This window comes from Paramisgurnus dabryanus, chromosome 20, assembly GCF_030506205.2.
Source record: "Paramisgurnus dabryanus chromosome 20, PD_genome_1.1, whole genome shotgun sequence".
Lineage (NCBI taxonomy): Eukaryota > Metazoa > Chordata > Actinopteri > Cypriniformes > Cobitidae > Paramisgurnus > Paramisgurnus dabryanus.
In genome coordinates, this window is record NC_133356.1 from 22,384,212 (window position 1) to 22,404,798 (window position 20,587).

Sequence of the window (20,587 nt, forward strand, 5' to 3'; positions counted from 1 at the left end):
TAGCTTATCACTGTGGTTGAGCTCAATCTAGCTCTGTGATATTAAATGCACTTGCTAAATGCACATATGTTTCATTAGTGGAGAGCAGGAAGTAAATTTACAATTTTACAGACGGACACGGTTTGTTTGCATATTAGTGAGGACATGCATGGATGTCTTACAGTATGCCATATTTATTAAGGATGAAACGTTCTTACAATTGAAGTTTCAAAAGAATATTTTTCCTTCCATCCTTTGTAAGTCTGTACAAGTTTAGTCAAACCTGCTCAGACACAGAGACACACTCACACACACGGTAAAGACCTGTTTTGCCAGCTCTTACTTCCTGTTTGCTTAGGCAGCACTTCCTGAGTTAGTAATAATGAACACATATTAGTGTCAGCCACCAGCCTGCTGCAGGTATTTTCTGTTTGCTTCAGATTTGGTTTGTCACGTGTTGTCAATATTTCCTTCATTAATGATTTAAACCAGGAAGGGACTAATGTTTATCAACATTTATTCACCATTGGAAAAAAAGCTTTTGTTTAGTCTCTTGTCCTTCTGCTTATCTCTGTCTTTCTCAAGTATGGCTTTGATCATGTCTCTTGGTAAGAAAGCATTGTTTTTTTGAGTTTCAGAACTTGTGATTATAAGGAAGAGACAGCAAAGAAACGTCTAGAACAGGACTCGGTAGGGGACAGAACGTACTAGACTGAAAGAGAGAGAGAGTGAGGTGAGAGAAAGAGAGAGCAAGCTTAAACGAAAACCTTGAAACTTTAGTTTAAGTGAGGCTATTATGTTTTGCAACATGAGTGCAACAGGTATAAACTGGACAAATAACATTTATGGCAATTTTTTATTTCATAATATTATATTTGTTTACTATTTGTACATTATATATTGTCATATTTCTATGTCTGAGTGGTTTACCTCTGAAATCACTTTAGGGTGATCAGGGAGCCATTATTTATAAACACAGGAAAAAAAATTTTCTTATGCAATTATGATACAGTAAACATATTTACTTATGCTTGCATATATTTTAACAAAAATGTTTAGAATAGATGCAACCATATTTCAGTCATATTTATTTTTGATCAATGAAGTGAATTGCAGAATTAGAGTATTTTAGTAATTAATTGAGTAAACTTATCTCAGAATCAATTATAGTATTACTATAATAATGTTGTCATACTTAAACAAGGAAGGATTGTGATCGAATGACAAACCTTTAGGAAATTTTATTGACAAAATTAAAGGAACACTCCACTTTTTTGAAAATATACTCATTTTCCAGCTCCCCTAGAGTTAAACTTTTAGCATATCTTAGCATAATCCATTGAATCTGATTAGACCATTAGCATCGCGCAAAAAAAACCAAAGAGTTTCAATATTTTTCCTATTTAAAACTTGACTCTTCTGTAGTTACATTGTGTACTAAGACCGACGAAAAATTTAAAGTTATGATTTTCTAGGTCGATATGGCTAGGAACTATACTCTCATTCTGGCGTAATAATCAAGGACTTTGCAGCTGTAACATGGCTGCAGCAGGTGCAATGATATTACGCACTGACCGAAAATAGTCCCCTTGGTTACTTTAAATAGCAGGGGACTATTTTCAGGCACTGCATAATATCATTGCGCATCCTGCAGCCATGTTACGGCAGCAAAGTCTACAGAAGAGTAACTTTAAAAGAGGCAAGTTTTAAATAGGAAAAATATCCAACACTTTGGTTATTTTTAAGCACGATGCTAATGTTCTAATCAGATTCAATGGATTATGCTAAGCTATGCTAAAAGTGGTAGCACCAGACCCATAGATCAGCTGAATGGATTCCAAAACTGTAAAAATCAAATGTTTAACTCTAGGGGAGCTGGAAAATGAGGAGTGTCCCTTTAGTGATTATAATATTATGATATTCAGTGTTATTTAGGAAAATTTGTGTAGTTATATTGTAAATATTGTGAATATTATACGGTGCATAACACTGTCCTAATCTCAAATGAATCATGTGTTCATAACCTAGTTGAACAGTATTGAATATATCTATTTTGAATACATCTTCATGCATGACTGACTTAGTATTTGTATACGATGGCTTTGTTTGATGTGTGACAACAGCAGACCTGCACTGCGGGTCTGATGTAAGCCAGCATACTGTACTGTACCTACAATACAGTAAGCACAGAAGAGGAAGTGTGATGGCTGAAGTCATACCCGGCTCTGAATGATTTAAAGCTAAGTACTGCAGCAAAACTTCCTCTATCAGTTATGCTCAGTTCCTGGACTCATGAAAAACGAGTGCCATCTGAGCTGAAAATAAGCCCGCAATAACATGGGATCTAAAAAATGTCTTCGGATCAGACGTGCAGCCAGCAGTTGGTAAAGATTGGTGACAAAGTAGCCATAGCTAGAGGATTCAAAGGTGAAGTACCAAGTGAAAGGTCATAGTGGGGGTAAATAGCACAGGGACAGCGGTTCCCTCTGGACACCCTGTACGCATTGCTGGACTTAAGGTGTTTTGTCTCTGGGGATGGTCCTGACAACACACAAACAGAATAACAATCGATGTCGTCATTGACTTTGAATGGCAGGGCAGGGCTGCTATTACAGTTTTCAGCATACTTTTTGATTGCTAAGAAGGCGTGCACACCAAGGTGTGTATTGTTTTTTATTTATTTAGCTACCCTAAAATAATGTTTCTGAGTAGGGCTGCTCAATATTTTTGAAATATTGCAAATGTGCTTCAATATATCGAAATAGTTTGCAGTAACTAAATAATTTTAATTCTTGTAAAGGTTATATGAAGAACTCAGAAGTGTATCTGGCAAAATGTCTTGTTAATTAGCATTTTTTTTAAATGTTAATTAATAATTTATCATAATTTAAATGGTGTTCAAGTGGTGTTCATTATTTTTTAAAGAAAAACTTGCATTACTTCATTAATAATCTAAACCGTTTTTAATAGCTTTTTATAAGGTGCCTCATTAATCTACTAAGGTAAAACTACTTAAAAACTTGAAACTACTTTCACATCCCATCTTTGCTAGTATTCAAAGTGTCCTACTTGCTTTTCTGAAATGAGACTTATGACGAATGCAGCCTTCGAATGCGACCTTCGGAGAATGCAGCCTACTGAAATGAGACACATAGCAGTCAAAGTTTTAGCAAACAGTCTGGCAGACGAAAAAGTGCTTGTATGTACTCTAATGTGTGGAAGATGATCAATGATCAGAAAGAATGTGAAACATGTATGTTGATTTTATTGTATGATTTTCAGTATTTAAACATAAAGTTCAAATTGCTTTCTCAAACTTAAAGCAATATCATATAGCATATTGTTTATTCGAATCATTTAGCAAGCTATCCCATTGTTTTTCAATATCCTGCAACCCTATTTCGGAGACTGAATATTATACAACAACATGCCGAGCAAAAACAGCATTAGTTCTACAAAGCTGTGCTCTCAGTAGACAGATTTACCCTCACGCAGATGTACAAGAAAATTATGAGTAAGTCAGTAACATTAGGAAGGAAATGATTAGAAAACGTGATCTTAGCTTTTCAGCATGCTCTTTAAATGAAGATCAAGGGTGAATTTCAAATGTCATGTTTGTGCCTCTGAAGGGCACCACTGGATTGGGATGCTTTTTGTAGCTTTCTTTCAAATAAGCAACTGAAGCCCTTCATTGAGGCAACTGTTAGTGTTTTATTTAAAATTATATACAAATGATCATTTTAAGTTAAAGTTGCTTGCAATTTATGATAATGCAATAGTGGGTGGTGAGTCCTCATTTTTACTTCAGGGTAGTTAAATAAAAACATTTTTTTTCCCACAAATAATCAAATGTAAATAACAAAAAAGATATGGAAGTTATGTTATTAGTCAAAAATACAAAACGGATGGCTAATCTACTTATCCATTTTTAAATCTCTGATTCACCACGGTATTTACAGTAGTGCCAGAACATACTTTACAGAAATGAGCAAAAATGGACAGATGGTAATTGAGGCTTTTGCCGATTATGTAATTGTTTTACCCGTAATTGTAATCCAGATTAGTTTTTCGATTAAATCTGGAGCCCTAATCCTAAAATCTATCACCTTCAAGTTGATCTTTTTCGTTTGATGGAAAAATAATGAAAATATTCTAAAAATCGAACTGTTTTTTATATATTGCAAACATGGAGAAGATTAAATTAGTATTTATTTGATGTAATCCTGGATAATAAAAAGTGACATTTCTAGATAAAACATGTAGACTGTCATGTTCGACTGGCCATTCTGAGTTGATTGGAGGCTTGTACTGTATCAGCCTTATTCAGACAGACAGTTTCCTGCACTGACACACTGAGATTTCTTACATCTTGCAGAATATAACGTCAGCAGCATGTGTTTTTGTGCTGTCACCGAGAAGAAACATGAAGAAAGCTCTGTCAGTATGTCGAATTGATGCAGTCTCCCTAGAAGAACACTATTGCCCAGAGGTTGCTGTTTTTCGTAACTGAGGAGATCTCAGTTATGTTTCCTAAAATTATCAACTTTGATGTTTTTCTTAAAAGTCTTTAGCAGAAATATAGATGGAAATAGGACAACATTTGATATACAGTAAGACTACAAAGCCGTTTAATGAGGAATGTTTAATTTGCTAAATCTGTTTCCTTATTTACCCTGATTACATTTTTAAATGTTTTAAATATACATGTATAAAGTAATGTACAATCACATGTGATAAAGAATCTTGTACTTTCAGTAGCAGATGACCAGCTGCATTTTCAGACTATCATAAAATAGCAAACAATCACTACTGTATGTGCACCACGGTTAAATCTCATCATGGTCTATGAGACCCAATTTGTGTTTTTGCTCTATACTCTAAAGCTGGTGTCTCCAACCCTGCTCCTAGTGAGCTTACCGTCCTGCAGACTTCAGTTCCAACCCAGCTCCAACACACCTGCCTGTAATTATCAAGCAACCCTGAACACCTTGATTAGCTGCTTCAGCTGTGTTTAATTGGGGTTGGAGCTAAAATCTGCAGGACACGGTAACTCACCAGGAGCAGGGTTAGAGACCCCTTAAAGAGAAGGACTAACAGTGTTGTGCATTTCTTTGAAACTGTTTTATTGTGTCTAGCCCTAATGCAAATGTTGTGGTATACAGTACCTTTACTAGTTGTACATCCAAGCATGCATGCATGCTCTCTTTAGAGGGGAGAGGGGTGCTGGAAAGAGAGGTACCTGACAATTAAGGGAGTCAGAAAGTAGATAAAGAGAAACCTTAGTCACGGCTGACTTTACATCATTAATAGACCCTTAAACAGCACTCAATGAATGTATTACTAAGGTGTGTGAGTGTGTGCCTGAAAGAGTGCATACACACAGTGTGCATACTGTGCATACAGTACACACACACACGCACACACACATTCACTGATAAAGTCATACAGTAGTCATAATTGTGGGTTTCATTTTTCTTACAGAGGCTCCCTCCTCAGGGATGGCTAAGAATGGATACTTTTATCAAGAGATGGGTGAGTACATGTTTTCTGGAGTTGGTTTGTGTGTGTTTGTTTTTTTAGCACATGGCAGGGAGGTGTGAAGGTCAAGCAGGGAGTAGCCAGGCTGTAAGAAAATCCTTTATTTTTGACTTGGAGAAACATTTTGATTGCTGGATTTCTCAAAAGATTTAAAGAGAGTCTGCATCCAGTTCTGTTGCATTAAAGCACAACGCAGTAAAATGCGAAAAAAACCTAACAAAAATTGGAAGGAAATACGTACATGAAATTATTATTTCTCAGCAAAGCATTGTAGCATTTGGCAGTTTTTCAAGTGCTCTCTCATCATGTCATTTCAAAAATCTCTGTTTACTTCAACCCGGTGCCAATTCAAGTCAAGGAAATCTTGTTTATACATTTGTAATTACAACAGAGTATGGGGGTATTAGTTAATTTGTTCGTGAATAGGCTCTCAGCAAATCAAACGCTTATGAATATGATCAACTATGCAGCTTTGAGCTTGAAAGAGCGAGCGAGAAGGGGAAAAAGGGAAGCGGTGGCACAGAGAGGGAAATATCCTCTCGCCTGCTCGCCGTACGTCCAGGGTGGTGAAGTCAATGAGCACACGCGTGGATTAACAGCCCTCTCTCCTTGCCGGCTTTACATAGAGAATAATAGAGGGAAGGATTAGTGAATAAATGAATAGATGAGAAGAACGATATGTAACCGATAGCCACTCACATGCCAGATTCAGTATGAGACAGAGAACAATGACGAACTGCTATATGTGAATAATTCACAGCTTCAGACACACTTTGGCTATACAGTCACATCTGTGGGGTGTTAAGCCTTAAAACACTTCTCATTCAATAGAGAAATGATTGTCTTTAAAGCGTAACTAAACCCCTGGTCAGAGCCTGACTCCACCCACTGCAATATTTGAAAAATGCAAGAAAAGTGGGCAGATCCCAACGGAGATAGAGGGGACGAACTAAGTGTGTGGTGAGATCGTAACACGGGCGTGGTGAGCTTGAACCTGCTTACGTCACGAGTCATTTCTTGGACCCAACATCCAATAGGAAAATTCAACTGCAGTAGCCACCGTTCAACCTCAAGAGGGCAGCACTCAGACGTTTTTACACCATATATTGTAGTATTGAAACACTTTATATCTAAATGTCAAAAAACTTACTAAAATCAATGAACAGCACTAATAAAACCCCATTCTTACAGATCATTAACTAAAAAAAGTTGGTTTGGGGTTTAGTTACTCTTTAAATTGAGGGATTTTGGTCTTACTGCACTGATGTATCAATAATGTTAATTAAGGGATTTGATGTGTTAAATAAATGCATTTAATAGGCCAGTGTTGGTATGCAAACTGGTAATGCTGGGAAATTGGTACTGATATTCGTTTCTTTGAATTAATGGTTTAGCTTTTTACTCCTTTTTGTCATGAAATCTTAGAAGTACATACAAACTGCAATTCTTTTGTCATTGTCACCCATTTAAATAATCACACAGCATGATGCGTCATGCATCTGTTTTCCCACATCTTTTGATTGCCAGAATATAATCTGCCCTGATAATCGGCTGTTTTTAAACAATCAACCAATGTACGAAAGATGTGGAAAGATTGCTGTTATCTGCCAATACCAATTATTAGGTCGATGTATTTGTGATCTCTAATTTAAATTGAGCAGAGTAATTTGGATAGTTGACTATAACAGGTCACTGCGTTAACTTCTGTAACATGAACATTGTTTATTTAAAGAGCACCTATGGTCTGATTCATGCTTTTACATTTCCTTTGGTGTGTAGGTGTGTATTAGTACATGTTAACAATATGCAAAAGGTACAAACCCCAAAGTAAACGATGATGCGAGTTAGATGATGCGGAAAGCCGAAAATTTTCGTCATTGGCAGGGGATCGTTTTCTTTTAATTGATGAGTTATCTCGTCAATGACGAGAAAAGAGTTAATGTCACATATTAAAATTTAAAGGATGATTCACTAAACATAAAGCATTAAAACGTTATGTTCTGGTGGTCAGCTGTTGGTCTCCAACTGTAATGTATAGACGGTTTCATCGGACGCACGTGCGTTGTCGCAGTTACACGCCTAAACCAAAGTGAACGGCTAAACTGATTTCTCAAAACAAATCTCTTGTCGAAAATAAAATGTTTTAGTTTACTAAAGGTGAGGGGAGACGATGAGCATGGACTGAACAGAGAGATTTGTCAGCCAGGCAAGAATTCAAGGACCTGTAGCTAGCTAGCATTGTATATGGGCTCAACATAAAGGACTGCACGATGGCCTCGGGCCAGCGTGAGAGACACTCGGGCCGGTAAACAGTATTGTCGGGCCAGTGCTTCCCCCTCATATTTTCTGCCTGTGGCCGTATGTCAATTTTCAGGTAAAGCTAACTAATCAGAAGCCTTTTTGGTTGGAACAAGCAACTACAGTAAACCAAACCTCGAAGCTTTATTATTTAAAGTATGTGATACTGAATTTTTTTTGGTGGGGCAAGTAAAGATTTTGGCAGGGTAAGTGAAAACCTGGTCAGTATAAAAAAATATTTGCGTTGATGCCTGCGTATACATACATTTTACACAGTAACGTTAGCTCAGTACTGTATATTAGTTGATACACGTCAGATATGAACAAAGTTATTTACTTGTTATCAAATTTAACTACTGTTAAAGGACAATGTTGTTATTGATTCTATGTGGAAGTCTGCCGGAAGTTGCGTTGAGTCGACAAAAGCCAATTGTTTATGTTGTTGCTGCTGAAACAATCTATAAAAGAATATGAAAGTGTATAGTGTAGGTTCTGTATGTAAAATACATGTTTAAAAACTGATAATATACATGCAACATTTTATAAAAATGTATTATTTATAAAAAAAGTTTATGTTTGAAATAGCTTTCAATACAGTTTATTAAATATAGTTTAGTCCAGGACACTAATATAGGCACAAATATTGTCTATTAAAATGTTTGTCTATAGACGGTTTCATCGGACGCACGTGATACACGTCTGGATCCGAACTTTACTTCCGGTTTCGTTTTTTTAATGGTCTGTCTAGTTGCTAAACTGATCTCTTGAACAATTTCCTCGTCGAAAATAACAAATGTTTTGGTCTCCTAGGTAATCTCTGTGTTGTTTTTTTGCTTGTTATATAAATAAACTACGTTTAAAGTACTTCGTTGTTATTTATTATTAGCGGAGTTTACCGGAAGTTACGTGCGGACCGCGACAGCGGCTTGTTTATGTTGTTACTGCTGAAACCGTCTATACAGTATATATATATATTAAACAGTGTGTGTGTAGATTGTAAATGCTTGCATGTGTCTCCTCTTAGAGCAGAGGGAGAGAGAGGAGCAGGAGGACGGGTGCGAGGAGCGTGAGGAGGGCCAGGAGTCTCCCATCCCATCAGGAGATGACATTCATCTCTACGGCACCCAGACGCACCAAGGAGGGACAGGTCAGCGAATGTGTGTGTTGTGTGAGCGAGTTCAGGGTGGGATGGCAGTTAGACCCTGAGCTGTTGATTAGCTCTGGAGATGCTCAGGTTAGCAGGTCAGCTGTTGCCAAGGCAACAGTCTCAGGTGTGCTGTGATTATGTCGTAGCACCCCCCACCAAACCCACACACGGTGACAGGTCACCTGTTGTCACTCAAAACCACACACAAGCCACCTCTTTTCTTTCTGCATTCAGTCTCGGCAAGAAAATGTAATCCAAGGTGACAATTGGGAAAAAAAGAGTGTCTCCAGTTTAATTTACTCTTCAGGAAGGGCATACAAAAGAATAAATATGCTTTTGAAACCACTGGGAAAGATTCAACAAGTGTGCTTGGAGGTAGCCTAAGAGCAGTGATGTATTTGGCCTATGTTAACAAGAAATTTTCTTCCTCTTAACGTGATTTTTCATCCTCCTTTTCATATATGTTTACCCTGGGATGTATTGAAGAGTTTTAAATGCTGATGTCTTAAACTGGCTGCTTTTGTTGATTGTCATGCATTTCAAAAACATTTTTTAAAGGTGCAGTGTGTAACTTTTAAAGGATCTCTTGACAGAAATGCAACATAACATAAACAACGATCTAATCAGTGGTGTATAAAGACTCTACATTATGAACTGTATTGTTTTATTTTTATTCCCCCGAAAGAGACGTTTTTTACGACATACACCGTGTGTTTCCCTTCATTGAAGTCACCGTCATGTTTCTACAGTAGCCCTAAATGGACAAACTGCTCTACAAAGTGCGTTTCAGCCATATGTTGTCTCAGATGGCGACTTGTTTGTGTTGTTTGTGTTGTGGCAGCGACCGTAGCTTCTCTTTGCGTTTTGATATTGTTACAATTTGCAATCTCACCGCTAGATGCCACTAAAAAAAGCATACTGTACCATTAATCCCTTCAGACTCTGTGTCCACTGTAATGGACATCACATGTTTTGTGGTTCAAACCAATAAAAATGCTGATCAACCAGTTAAAATAAGGCACACTGATTAAACACTGGAAAAATCAGGTCTAAAGGTTTAAATAAATATTTCTAATGAAAAATTATTTGAAAGTAAAAGTGTTTGTTAAATATAGAAATAAGTAAAATGTGACCTCTGTATTTAACCCATCCCAATAAGTAGTGAACACGCACTGCACGTCATAAATAAACACACACATAGTAGTGATGCACCGAAATGAAAATTTTGGACCTAAACTGATACCAAAATTCTGGACGCACTTGGACCAAAACCGTAAATTACTTTTTGCTTTGTGTTGCGTCATGTTTAGGGGCTTGGAGATTAAAGGTCGCGACAAATCTGCTTAAGTATTAGATAAGTGTTCCATATGCATCAGATGTTCAGCCAACGGTTCGTGAGCTTGTCATCTAAGGTACTGTAGTGTGCACACCAAAGCATTTTCGCTGGTGGCCGGGTATGTTTTTAATTGTTTCCAATGGAAGCGCGGCACTTTTCAAAAAGTTTTCCACGACGACTGCCAAGAATTGAAAAATATTCAACTTTGGGTGAAATGCATAGTTCATCAATGTAACTTCTCACTCAGCCGTGCAATCACATTAAAGGATGGGCGGGATAAATATAACAACATCCAACTGGTGCATCGTTCAACGAATGATAACAAAGCAGAAGTATAAAAGCAATCAAAGGCAAGCGCCTACAGTCTGTGTCCGCCTGCCATTTTCAGACGTGTTTAAATGCTTTGGTGTGCACGCCCACTAAGGCTGAAACAAACCGGAAGTTACATTTGGACCATAAAAGCCGTTTGTTTATGTTGTTGCCTCTGAAACCGCCCATAGACGGTTTCATCGGATGCAAGTGGGTTGTCGCGATTACGTGTCTGGTCGGAACTTTACTTCCGGTTTTTGTTTGTTTAATGGTCTGACTAGTGGCTAACATGAACTCTGGAACAAATACCTCGTCAAAATAACAAAAGTTTTGGTTTGCTAAAGACAGGGGGAGACTGCAATCATGAATATGTGAAGAGAGGTTTGGCAGCCGGTTTGTAGTTAACATTGTATACAATATAAGTGCACAAAACTTAAACAGCAACGTTGGCTCAGTGTAATTTTTTATAAACTTTAGCTTATACTTATTGTTTATTTTGTTTGTTATCAGAAATAAACTACTCTAAAAGGACTTTGTTGTTATTGATTCTTAGCAGAGTTTACCGGAAGTTACGTGTTTTCCACGAAAGCCGTTTGTTTATGTTGTTACTGCTGTTTTTAAACAAGACTTTATGTACTTGATCACCCTGAGTCATGCTGTAGCACAGCGGCGAGGGTGCCAAAAATAAACACCATGTCTGTTTGGAGGGGCATGCGTGCAGTAAGCTCAGACCCACGTTGCGCAGACAGGCAAGAGTATGCCTCAATACGCGCTGTCCAGTTTGCCGCACTCAGAAGCCCAGCAGCAAAACGCATTCGCAGCATCACGTGCATAGTACATAATAAAGATTTTATTTTATTTATATCATAATAATTTTATCAAGGAAAATTTTATAGCAGCAAATATTGTTGTTGATGTGTTTATTGCACAGCCCTAAGTGAAATATAGCATTAAGTGGAGGTTAGCTACAGAGGTTACTCATAATCTATTTGTTCCAACTGAGCAAATTTAAATGAGCGAAATTCTGTCTTTGCAGCAGAAAGACTTAAACAACATGTGGACTTCAAGAAAACCTTAAATTCGTAAAAAAAGGATTGCAGCTGCATTCACAGTTTCGGAGTGGAGCATATTAAAAACTATAATATCCCATGGGTGATGTAATGTATCTGATATTCCTGGAGCTGCTGCTGTTGAAAATGAACAAAGTAATACCAGCAGACAGGTTACCCACCCAGGCCTAAGAGAAAATCTTTTCTTACTGTTTACTCAGATACAGTTAGTTCTGTTTTACAATTCTCTTTTCTGCGCCATTGACTCCCGCTGCACATTTGCTGGGCTCGTATTAGCACGAGTGGGGTTTGTTCACACGTTGTCTCGTTCGGTCTGATGTTCTGTCATCCTCAGCGCATAAGCCGTCAGCACTTGTCTAGATTAAAACCAAATTCAATTCATCTGACATACTGCGGGGAATCTGAACTGTGTAGGACGTGTGTGAGTGTTTGCGAATATTTATAAACCAAGGCCTCCAAGCATATTGTTTAAAGTGATCATTCCCATGATTTTTAGCAATTGGCTGGACTAAACATCCAATATTATTTAGCAGGATGCTGGTTTTAAATGCCTCCTTTAGAAAAATATTAAAATTGTATTTGTAAGAAAGGGGTGTATTGTGATAGTTTGTTTGGCAACACTGTATCGATTTTCAAAAATGCAATATTGATATTTTTACAGAAAAGATTCACAGCAGTTGTTTCGTTTGGAGTTTACATTCCAATCACTAGATAGCATTCTTCTCAACTTAAACAGTGACAGGAAGAACTTGCATTGGGGCACGCGCACTCCACAATTTTTTTGCTTGGGGTTTGCATATATGGTGGTGTGTCATCAATGAAAGCTTTCGTAAATGTATCTATTATATTTCTAAAATTTAAAATATTCCAATATATCCCTATGCTTAACAGTAGTGCAATGTATCACAATATATTGCATCGCAACCCATGCACCGTGATGCGTATCGTGAGATTCTTGTCAATACATAGCCCTAGTAAAAAAATGAAATGAGCAAACATCTTATTCACTTCTAAAATAACACAGTCTGACTTTTTAGTTTAGGTACCATTGTGTGAAAGTGAGGGGGAGTGGCAAAATACTGGTAAACAGTTATGTGAGAGGAGGCAAAGCCATCATTCTAGATCACGCTAAATAGTATAACATAATAGAAATGGAGGAACATCGACACCATCACTTTCGTTTACCCTAAATGGAAAATGAGTGTCATAAAATCTTTTTTTAGCGACCACTGGGTTTTATTAAAGGTGCGCCTCCATGTTTGCGACTTTCATTATACCTGCCGTATTTATAGTATTTTATATTAGAAGTGCTTGTATTGTATTACACTATAGTGTAGTTATGGGTTTTGAAGCTATGTACTGTTTACAAACATGATGACATTTTAATAAAAGTATGCTTATATAAACAGCCTATAGATAGACTATAATATTGTTAATATAGCTTGTTTACTGTAAATGGTTTTTCATAAGCATTTAACCAAGAAACTGTGCAAACCAAATTGAAAATGAATTTATATTGCACTAAACAGATAGAAAGAGAGAGATGGGGGGCTTTACATGCCTATGCCACAACACTGGGGTGAAGATCTATCTTACCAGCCCGCGGCAAATCACTGATGCTAGTTTGATTGTGTTAGGTTTGATAACTGGCTAATTGCTGAAATCTCTTTGGATTAGGGTTTGCACCAGGGAAGTTTCAGTCCAATTAATGCTGCCTTTTATCTCATGTTAATACAGCGCTTTTGAATAGCATAGCCAACAACTTACTGAGCTTAATTGGGTAGTTAGATGTTTTGATGCATTTAAGTTCAATATTATCTGACCTTACATAATTGTTGTGTATTGCACGCAAACATCTCAATATGTAAATGACAAAGAGAGATAAAAACAAATTCATGGAAGTGGAAAGAATAATAGAAGCAGTTTTAAGCCGGTTAAAGGTTTGCATTGTTATGTAACCTTGTTTATTTAACACTAGGTTTTACCTCTTATTAAAATCTGAAGTTGTGCTTTTAAAGTGATGCTTTTATTCTCAGTTTCCCCCCTTTAATCCTAAACCTATCCAAGGGGCTTTTTAATCCTGAAGCCAAGGCAATGGAGGAGTCAGCTGCAGGTTGTGCTAATCCTGCCCAAATATCTCTTTCTGGGGAAGGACTTTCCGCGGGCAGTGCACACAGGATCTCTGTTTGATAAGGGCTGTCTGTATTTATATAATATAGTCATGTGAAGATTTGGGCTTAGAGGACCTGAGGACAGTTCATAACATGAATTAAACAAATAATAACAAGCAGGGAAACTCACGTGCACAGAGTTTGTACACTGCTCTATGTATTTGGTGGTTACTAGTTAACAGTGTGTCAGGGCTGATGTTTTGTTTTGTATTAAGGGAATTATATTTGAAGGAACGTGTTATGTTGGTGATGGTAGGGCTCTTTGGTGCTGATGGCTTTTTTGTTCACAGTAGCTGAACACTTTCATGCTATCAAAGGGCTCTTTTAGAAACTACTGTATGTTCTCTTCCATAAAACTGGTTTATGATGGGTGATGTTTTGCAAACACTGTTTTCATTTTGTTATTCTGTCTTTCCAACAGAACCTGATGTTCACGGCTGTGTTCTGCTCAACACGTCGAGAAGGGTGAGATTTTTTCCATGGCTTACAAATATTTTAACATTCCTGAAAATCAGTTTGTCTGAGGAACGATCGAAGTTATAAAATTACCACGCATAACCTGTGTGGCAATTCACATAAAATGCAGGAAACAAAAATCTATAACCACTTTGAAAAGTGTCATGGTTTTAGTTTATACTCCTATATTTAGCTTTTCAGAAATAAATCTAAAATATTACAACATTAATGTTGTAATGTTCAATTAAATGTTTTATTAAACTTGTCAAGCTGATAATCTACTTTATAATAAATGATGTGTTAAATTAGAAAGATAAAAAATAAAAAGTCATGCTATAAGGGCTTCACGTGTAAAATCACTGTGCTCTCCGTTTATAAATGTAATATTTGCTTGTATGTTTTCAAAGATGATATAGATGTCATTGTAACGTTTTAGCGCTGCCCGCCTACATGTTTTTTCTCACACCCGTGTGTGTTATCTCAGTACGTAAAGCTGATGAACTTTGAAGAGGAGGTGAGGGCTCACAGGGATCTGGATGGTTTTCTGGAGAGGGCCTGCATTCTGCTGCATGAGGACGAGTCCTCTCTGGACGACGTGTTAAAGACGATGCTCCGCCACGTCTCGCAGGATCCTCACACTGCTGAACCCGCCTGCAACTTCGAGGAGATCATGAGCTCACTTTTCACAGACGCTGGGTCGCAGGAGGTCAATGGTGAGCGCACACGTTTCCATTTATGTGGTCTTTTATAAGATAAGGTCACCAGATTTTTTAAATGAAAAGTAGGGGGCTAGTTCAATGGTCAAAATATCATTGAAATCTTATTTGTTGTTATCTATGCATTAAAAAAAATTCGTCTTTTTATTGTTGTGGGTTTTTGGAGGACAGAACACCAAAAAATGGGACTGGGGACATCTGGTCACTTTATTATAAGAAAGCTTATGAAAGGTTGCTCAGTACCTCGGAGAGACGATTTGACTGACACCTGAATGGATTGAAGGCCGGCAGTTTGACACTCATCACAATATTTTAATTTATAAAGCTTTTATAAATAATAATACACGTTTTACATTTAAAAGGAAATGAAGGGAAAGCTGGGATTCAACAATAATTAAGTCGATTGCTATACTTGTTGATCCTGTTGCTTTGGAATTCATGTGTCAGAAAGAGGACTTGCTCTGAATGACCCTATAAAAGGATGATAGGTGATAATAACGCTCTGCTGTCCAGCCGTTCACACATTAGACACACGAGAATTGTTGAACCTTCCCAGAGGACACACGCTCCTCGATGAGGTCAGCATCTCTCTGTAGCACAAACCTTCCCTCTCAGAGACTCACAGTGCGTTTAGACAACTGAGGAACTTGAGATAGACATGATCACGTTTTTCTAAGGACACCAAAGTTTACAATCAAAATTCACAGATTTTAGTATGAAACATAATTCATTAAATATTTTTAAGACCACGTTATTCCAGCTATGCTGTACAGTACATACCCATACATGATACTCTTATTTCCGTCTGTTTTTTATTTTATCTATTTTAAAATCGATGAGATATACAGATATAAGTGCTGCAAAAGTCTTTAGAGCCATAAAAAGCAACTTCTAAGTAATAAAATGTAGTACTTAACTTTAAATACGAGCCCACCTCATATAAAAGCATATAAATATATGGATTAATATTCTTGACCTTTATGTGCTACTAATCATTTAACTGTATCTGTGAAGATCTTTTATATTAATATATTGAACTTTTTACATTTTTATTAATAAATTGTATAGTTGTCTCCAGAGGTGGAAAGAATAATAAAATATTCGACTCATTCTTTTCAAGTAAAAGTACAGTTACTTTAATTATATTTTACTTAAATACAGCTGAAGTTACTGGTCTAAAAATCTACGTAATTAAAAAGTAGGTAATTTAAAATTAACAGTTACTTTTTTAAAGCGGGGTGAAGTAAAAGTAGTATAGTTTAAAAGGACAAGGGAATATAAATCTCAAACTAGTTGTTTTTAATTATAGGAACACTATTACAATTAAAGTGCAATAACAAAAAGTAAATAAAATAAAAAAAGCTTTTTTATAACTAAGAAACATTTATGCAATTGTTTAATGATTTTTACAGGTGAGTTGTGCACTTTTGAGGCAAAAAAGCTTTTAAGCTGTTAGCAGCTAGTAAATACAATCACTATAGTTAGGTTGTAATAGATTTATTGCTGGTAACATACATTATTTTATTAAACTATAAAAATTCAAAATGTGCATATTGAGCATATAATGAGATGAGTGCCATGGCTACATTTTTCTAGGGCTGGACAATAATTCAATATCAATATATTTTGCTGTATATATTTTTTCAATAACGGTGATATGGTTTCTAAACACATTTCTGATATTCCGATATATATTACAGAGTCCCGTGGCCGTTCACATGTCATGTCTAAAAACACATGTTAAACACGGGTCAAGGCACTTCTTTCTTCCAAAGGGCACTTTAATCCACTTGATTAAATTAAAATTGCTCATCTGTACCTTGCATATCATTCCGTGCGTTTACATGCACGGAATAAGCGGATAACTATCAAAACTCTGCTTATTATAGAAAACTGTTTTCATGCGCTTACATGCAAATCAATAAACCAGCAATGCAGACAACTGTGTTACATGGGACTTGGAGATTTGTCAGGTTTTGCGCAGGCAGTGACTCTTTTCATGTCTGCAGAATCTGTAAATATAACGTCAGCTTTTATTTTCATAGTTTTTCTGCCATCTGTTTTATTCAAGTGAAGACTTTGATGTGTTACTTTGCGCTTGCTCCTACGTGTGACTGTTATCTTTCATACATGCACACTAGGGGTCGACCGATATGGATTTTTCAGCGCCAATACCGATTTTTTGTTTCCTCAGCCGATGACCAATACAGGCTGCCGATTTTCTTGAGCCGATATTTGGAGCTGATACTGCTTTTGCTCAATCAATTTACATCATAAAAATGACACGATGATGCCAAATGTTACAAGTCTCGCGCATTACGTAAAACTATTACTTTTCTAAAGTAACGAGTAAAGTAATGCATTACTTTATAAATGTACACATTAATATTTGAGTTACTTTTTTAAAAAAGTAATGCGAGTTACTTTTCAGTTTAATTAATTCAATTTAAAAATAAAATAATGTACTGAATTAAACTGAACATATTAACGTAGAATTATACACTCTGTGCGTATGATCAGCTGTTAGACTGAGCTTTCGATGTTGTCATGGAAAGGTTGGTTGTTTTTAGTCACATGACCTACAATCGCTTGCGGCTTCCAGCACTCTGTCTGTAACAATGCCGGATAAAAACCGGCATACACGGTAGCCACGTATCGGCCGATGCAGATACACATAAAACTCGCAAATATCGGCCCGATATATCTCTCTTCAATGTCTAATGACCCTGCACATTCTCAAGGACGTTCTTAATTTGTGTTCGACTTCACGCAAAGCTGCTAGACCTCGGAAAATACGTAATGTATACGGTGTCAAAAACGATTGATGCATCATGCAAATAAGCGGTAAAAACCCGGTCGGCAATTCGGTACTCACGAGCGTGAAGCCTACAATTAATAGGAATGAAACACTCTCTTTGCGTCAGTGCACTTGGAGCAGAGTGAGACCTTCAGCCTATGTGCCTGGGCTCCACCCCTTACCAATTTAAACCCTAAGTATCATTAACTTACCTAAACATGCTTGCACAGGTTTGATGTCGAGTTTTTATAAGATGCGAAGTGGTCGCTTAAATAAGGCCAGGGGTTCTTTTATAAGAATTAAATTAAAATCTCTACTCAATTTCAGTAAAAAAATTCCTTGTTGCAATTTTTAAGTTCAATCAACTTGAATTGTGAGAAGTTGAATTGTAATTTATAGCAACACCTCACTAGTCAACAAAGTTTAAGTTAAAAATGTTAGTGCAACAAGGAATTTTTACAGTGTAGCTACATATGTTTATGTACCTAATGTACAGTACATTATATATCATAAAACAGGTCACATATTGGTAAATATATTAACGAAAATTACCTTTACTGAGTGTTTCAATCGCATGTTTTTATTACTTACTAATTTTATCAAGCATAAGTTAAATGTGTTTCATCACTCCTGCATGTTTGTGATTAGAAAAACTTTAGATTTGCATCATTACGGTTGCCTCGGGTCCCCCCATACCCTCAGCATGAGATTGTGTGTATGTGTAATGATACGAAGAGATGATACCAAGCCATTAGAGATACAGCACCATTTATTTGCACCTGTTTAAAAACTTTTCAAGTCTGTAGGGTGAGAAGGAAACAATTAACTATTTTAACAAGAAGTCATCAAAGATGTCTCATTTATCGCATATGTAAATTTATACATATGTGTGAAAGCTGTATTTACCATCAATATTGAAGTGACTGTAAACACCTCATTAGGGCTTTCTGCCAAAAACACTTAAGGAAAGCGAGAGAAACTGACACAGAGCGAGCGAATGTGAGAAAGACGCCTCGTGCTGAGACACACAGGTTTTTCATTTAAAAACACTGTAATTGTGCAACATCATAGTTTAGCCTGTGTGTGAGAGGGTGTTCAGAAACATCACCCCTGATATTTCTCGCTACGCACACATTTCCTTTCTGTTCTGATGATTCTTGTTGTGACAGATTAAATCATACAGGGGCTTTCCAAAGTATTTATGTCCATTCACATACATGTAGTACTGTATATCAAAAATGCACGTAGTAATTTTTTTCTTGATCTGGCAACATTCTTTTTGCATTATATTAATTATTTCCGGCTCACCGGTAATCTCTGTGGCTTTTATCATGGTTGAAAAATTCACACTGAATACACTCGAAATATCATTAGCTGGTATCCTGGGCACCAATTAAGCCTCATCCCAGACTTTACTGTACTGTCACTCCTTGTCGGGTTTAACACTGCAGCTAACTCATTTCCATACAGTGACATGTCATGTGAATGGTGAGCTGGGGATTATCGCTAGTTGATTACAAAGTGAGGCCATCGATTTGGGTTTTTTTTTTAAGTCTGAGGCTGATGCGTCTCCCTCGCCTCTGTTGCTAGGATACATAGCTCACATGTGAGAGAGAATCATATTAATGATATGAGCCTGGGAACATGTAAATGAACTAATGTGTGATTGGGTTATGAAATGTGGGTGTCATGAATATGATAATGTATGATCATTCGGTGAAAAAAACATGAATGGGATCTGATTGTGATTGCATGGGTTATGTGCACACGAGGAATCTTGCACACTGAAGATCAAATTAGAATGAAGCGGCAATGAAGATCTCATTCAGCTAAGACAAAGGCACAATGAAAGATGGAGAAAAATCATATTTCATCTGAGTAAAGAGACCTGAGCATCTGCCTGACAACCCAGTCCCAATTAGTAAGAGAGGGAGGTTGAGTGTGCCTGTGCGGAGGGTGGGTTATCTGTATTTATGACTGAGAGAGATGTTTCGCTGCCTTTCTTGCATTTGGGGTTCGTAACATGTGTTTACTGTAACTTTAACTCTTTCCTTTCCAAGCTGAACTCACTTTCAGTGTGTGTTTGTGTCTGTGTGTGTGTGTTTGTTTGTGTTCGTGTGCGCGCCCGTGTGTGTTCTCTCGCACAGACAGGTCTCCAAATTTCATTTTCTATGACAACGGTAAGAACGATATGATCAGATGGGGGATATTTTCACAATTCATCTGTGTTTCCCCCCCACCCCCCGAGTGCTGATGTTTCCACCGGATGTGATTGACATGTGCCATTAGCCACACTGACATACGCGTATCCGTTATTTTTATGCAGATCCATCAATTTACTGCATTTTCCAGTTGATCCAATTTGAAACAGTATCCACACATTGGAAATGACAAGATTCTGTGTTGCTTTAAGAGCTGAATACTGAGTGATTCCCTTCCCTGTGGTGGTGCGGTAGATTGGGTGGTATCATCCCCACTCTCATTCTTGCCTCATTGCAGATCGGCTGATTGGCTGTGCATGAATTCTGCTGTTGTGATTGAAAAGCCCACTGTCATTCTGATGTCTTCTTCTGCTTAATATTTATGCAGAACGCATACGCACAGAAATGAACAGACTTTTTAATATCTCGTGGAAAAGTCTGTTGTGCATGTGAATAAAATCATCTCATTTCTGTCCTGATGTTCAGGCCTCTGGCTGTTATCAGGGGGGTGAGGTGCTGTTGGCCTATGCAATTGCGTCTTAATGTAATCGTGTGTATATTACAGCTGC

The 20,587-nt window shown here is 37.2% G+C and overlaps 1 protein-coding gene across 15 annotated transcripts in view; it reads left to right on the forward strand.

The window, feature by feature from the left end:
• The window catches only part of slc4a11 (solute carrier family 4 member 11), a 67,420-nt gene that overhangs the window by 13,901 nt on the left and 32,932 nt on the right, over positions 1-20,587 (forward strand). For 2 of the 15 annotated variants that reach the window (XM_065297084.2, XM_065297087.2), the window contains exons 2-6: positions 5,461-5,511; positions 8,840-8,962; positions 14,270-14,313; positions 14,789-15,017; positions 19,965-19,997. In XM_065297084.2, coding sequence (XP_065153156.1) covers positions 5,461-5,511; positions 8,840-8,962; positions 14,270-14,313; positions 14,789-15,017; positions 19,965-19,997 — 480 coding nt within the window. Of the gene's footprint in view, positions 1-381; positions 400-447; positions 588-617; positions 713-2,244; positions 2,639-5,460; positions 5,512-8,839; positions 8,963-14,269; positions 14,314-14,788; positions 15,018-19,964; positions 19,998-20,587 lie in introns of those variants that run through there. The other 13 variants (XM_065297093.2, XM_065297091.1, XM_065297089.2 and 10 more) reach the window with 12 other exon arrangements.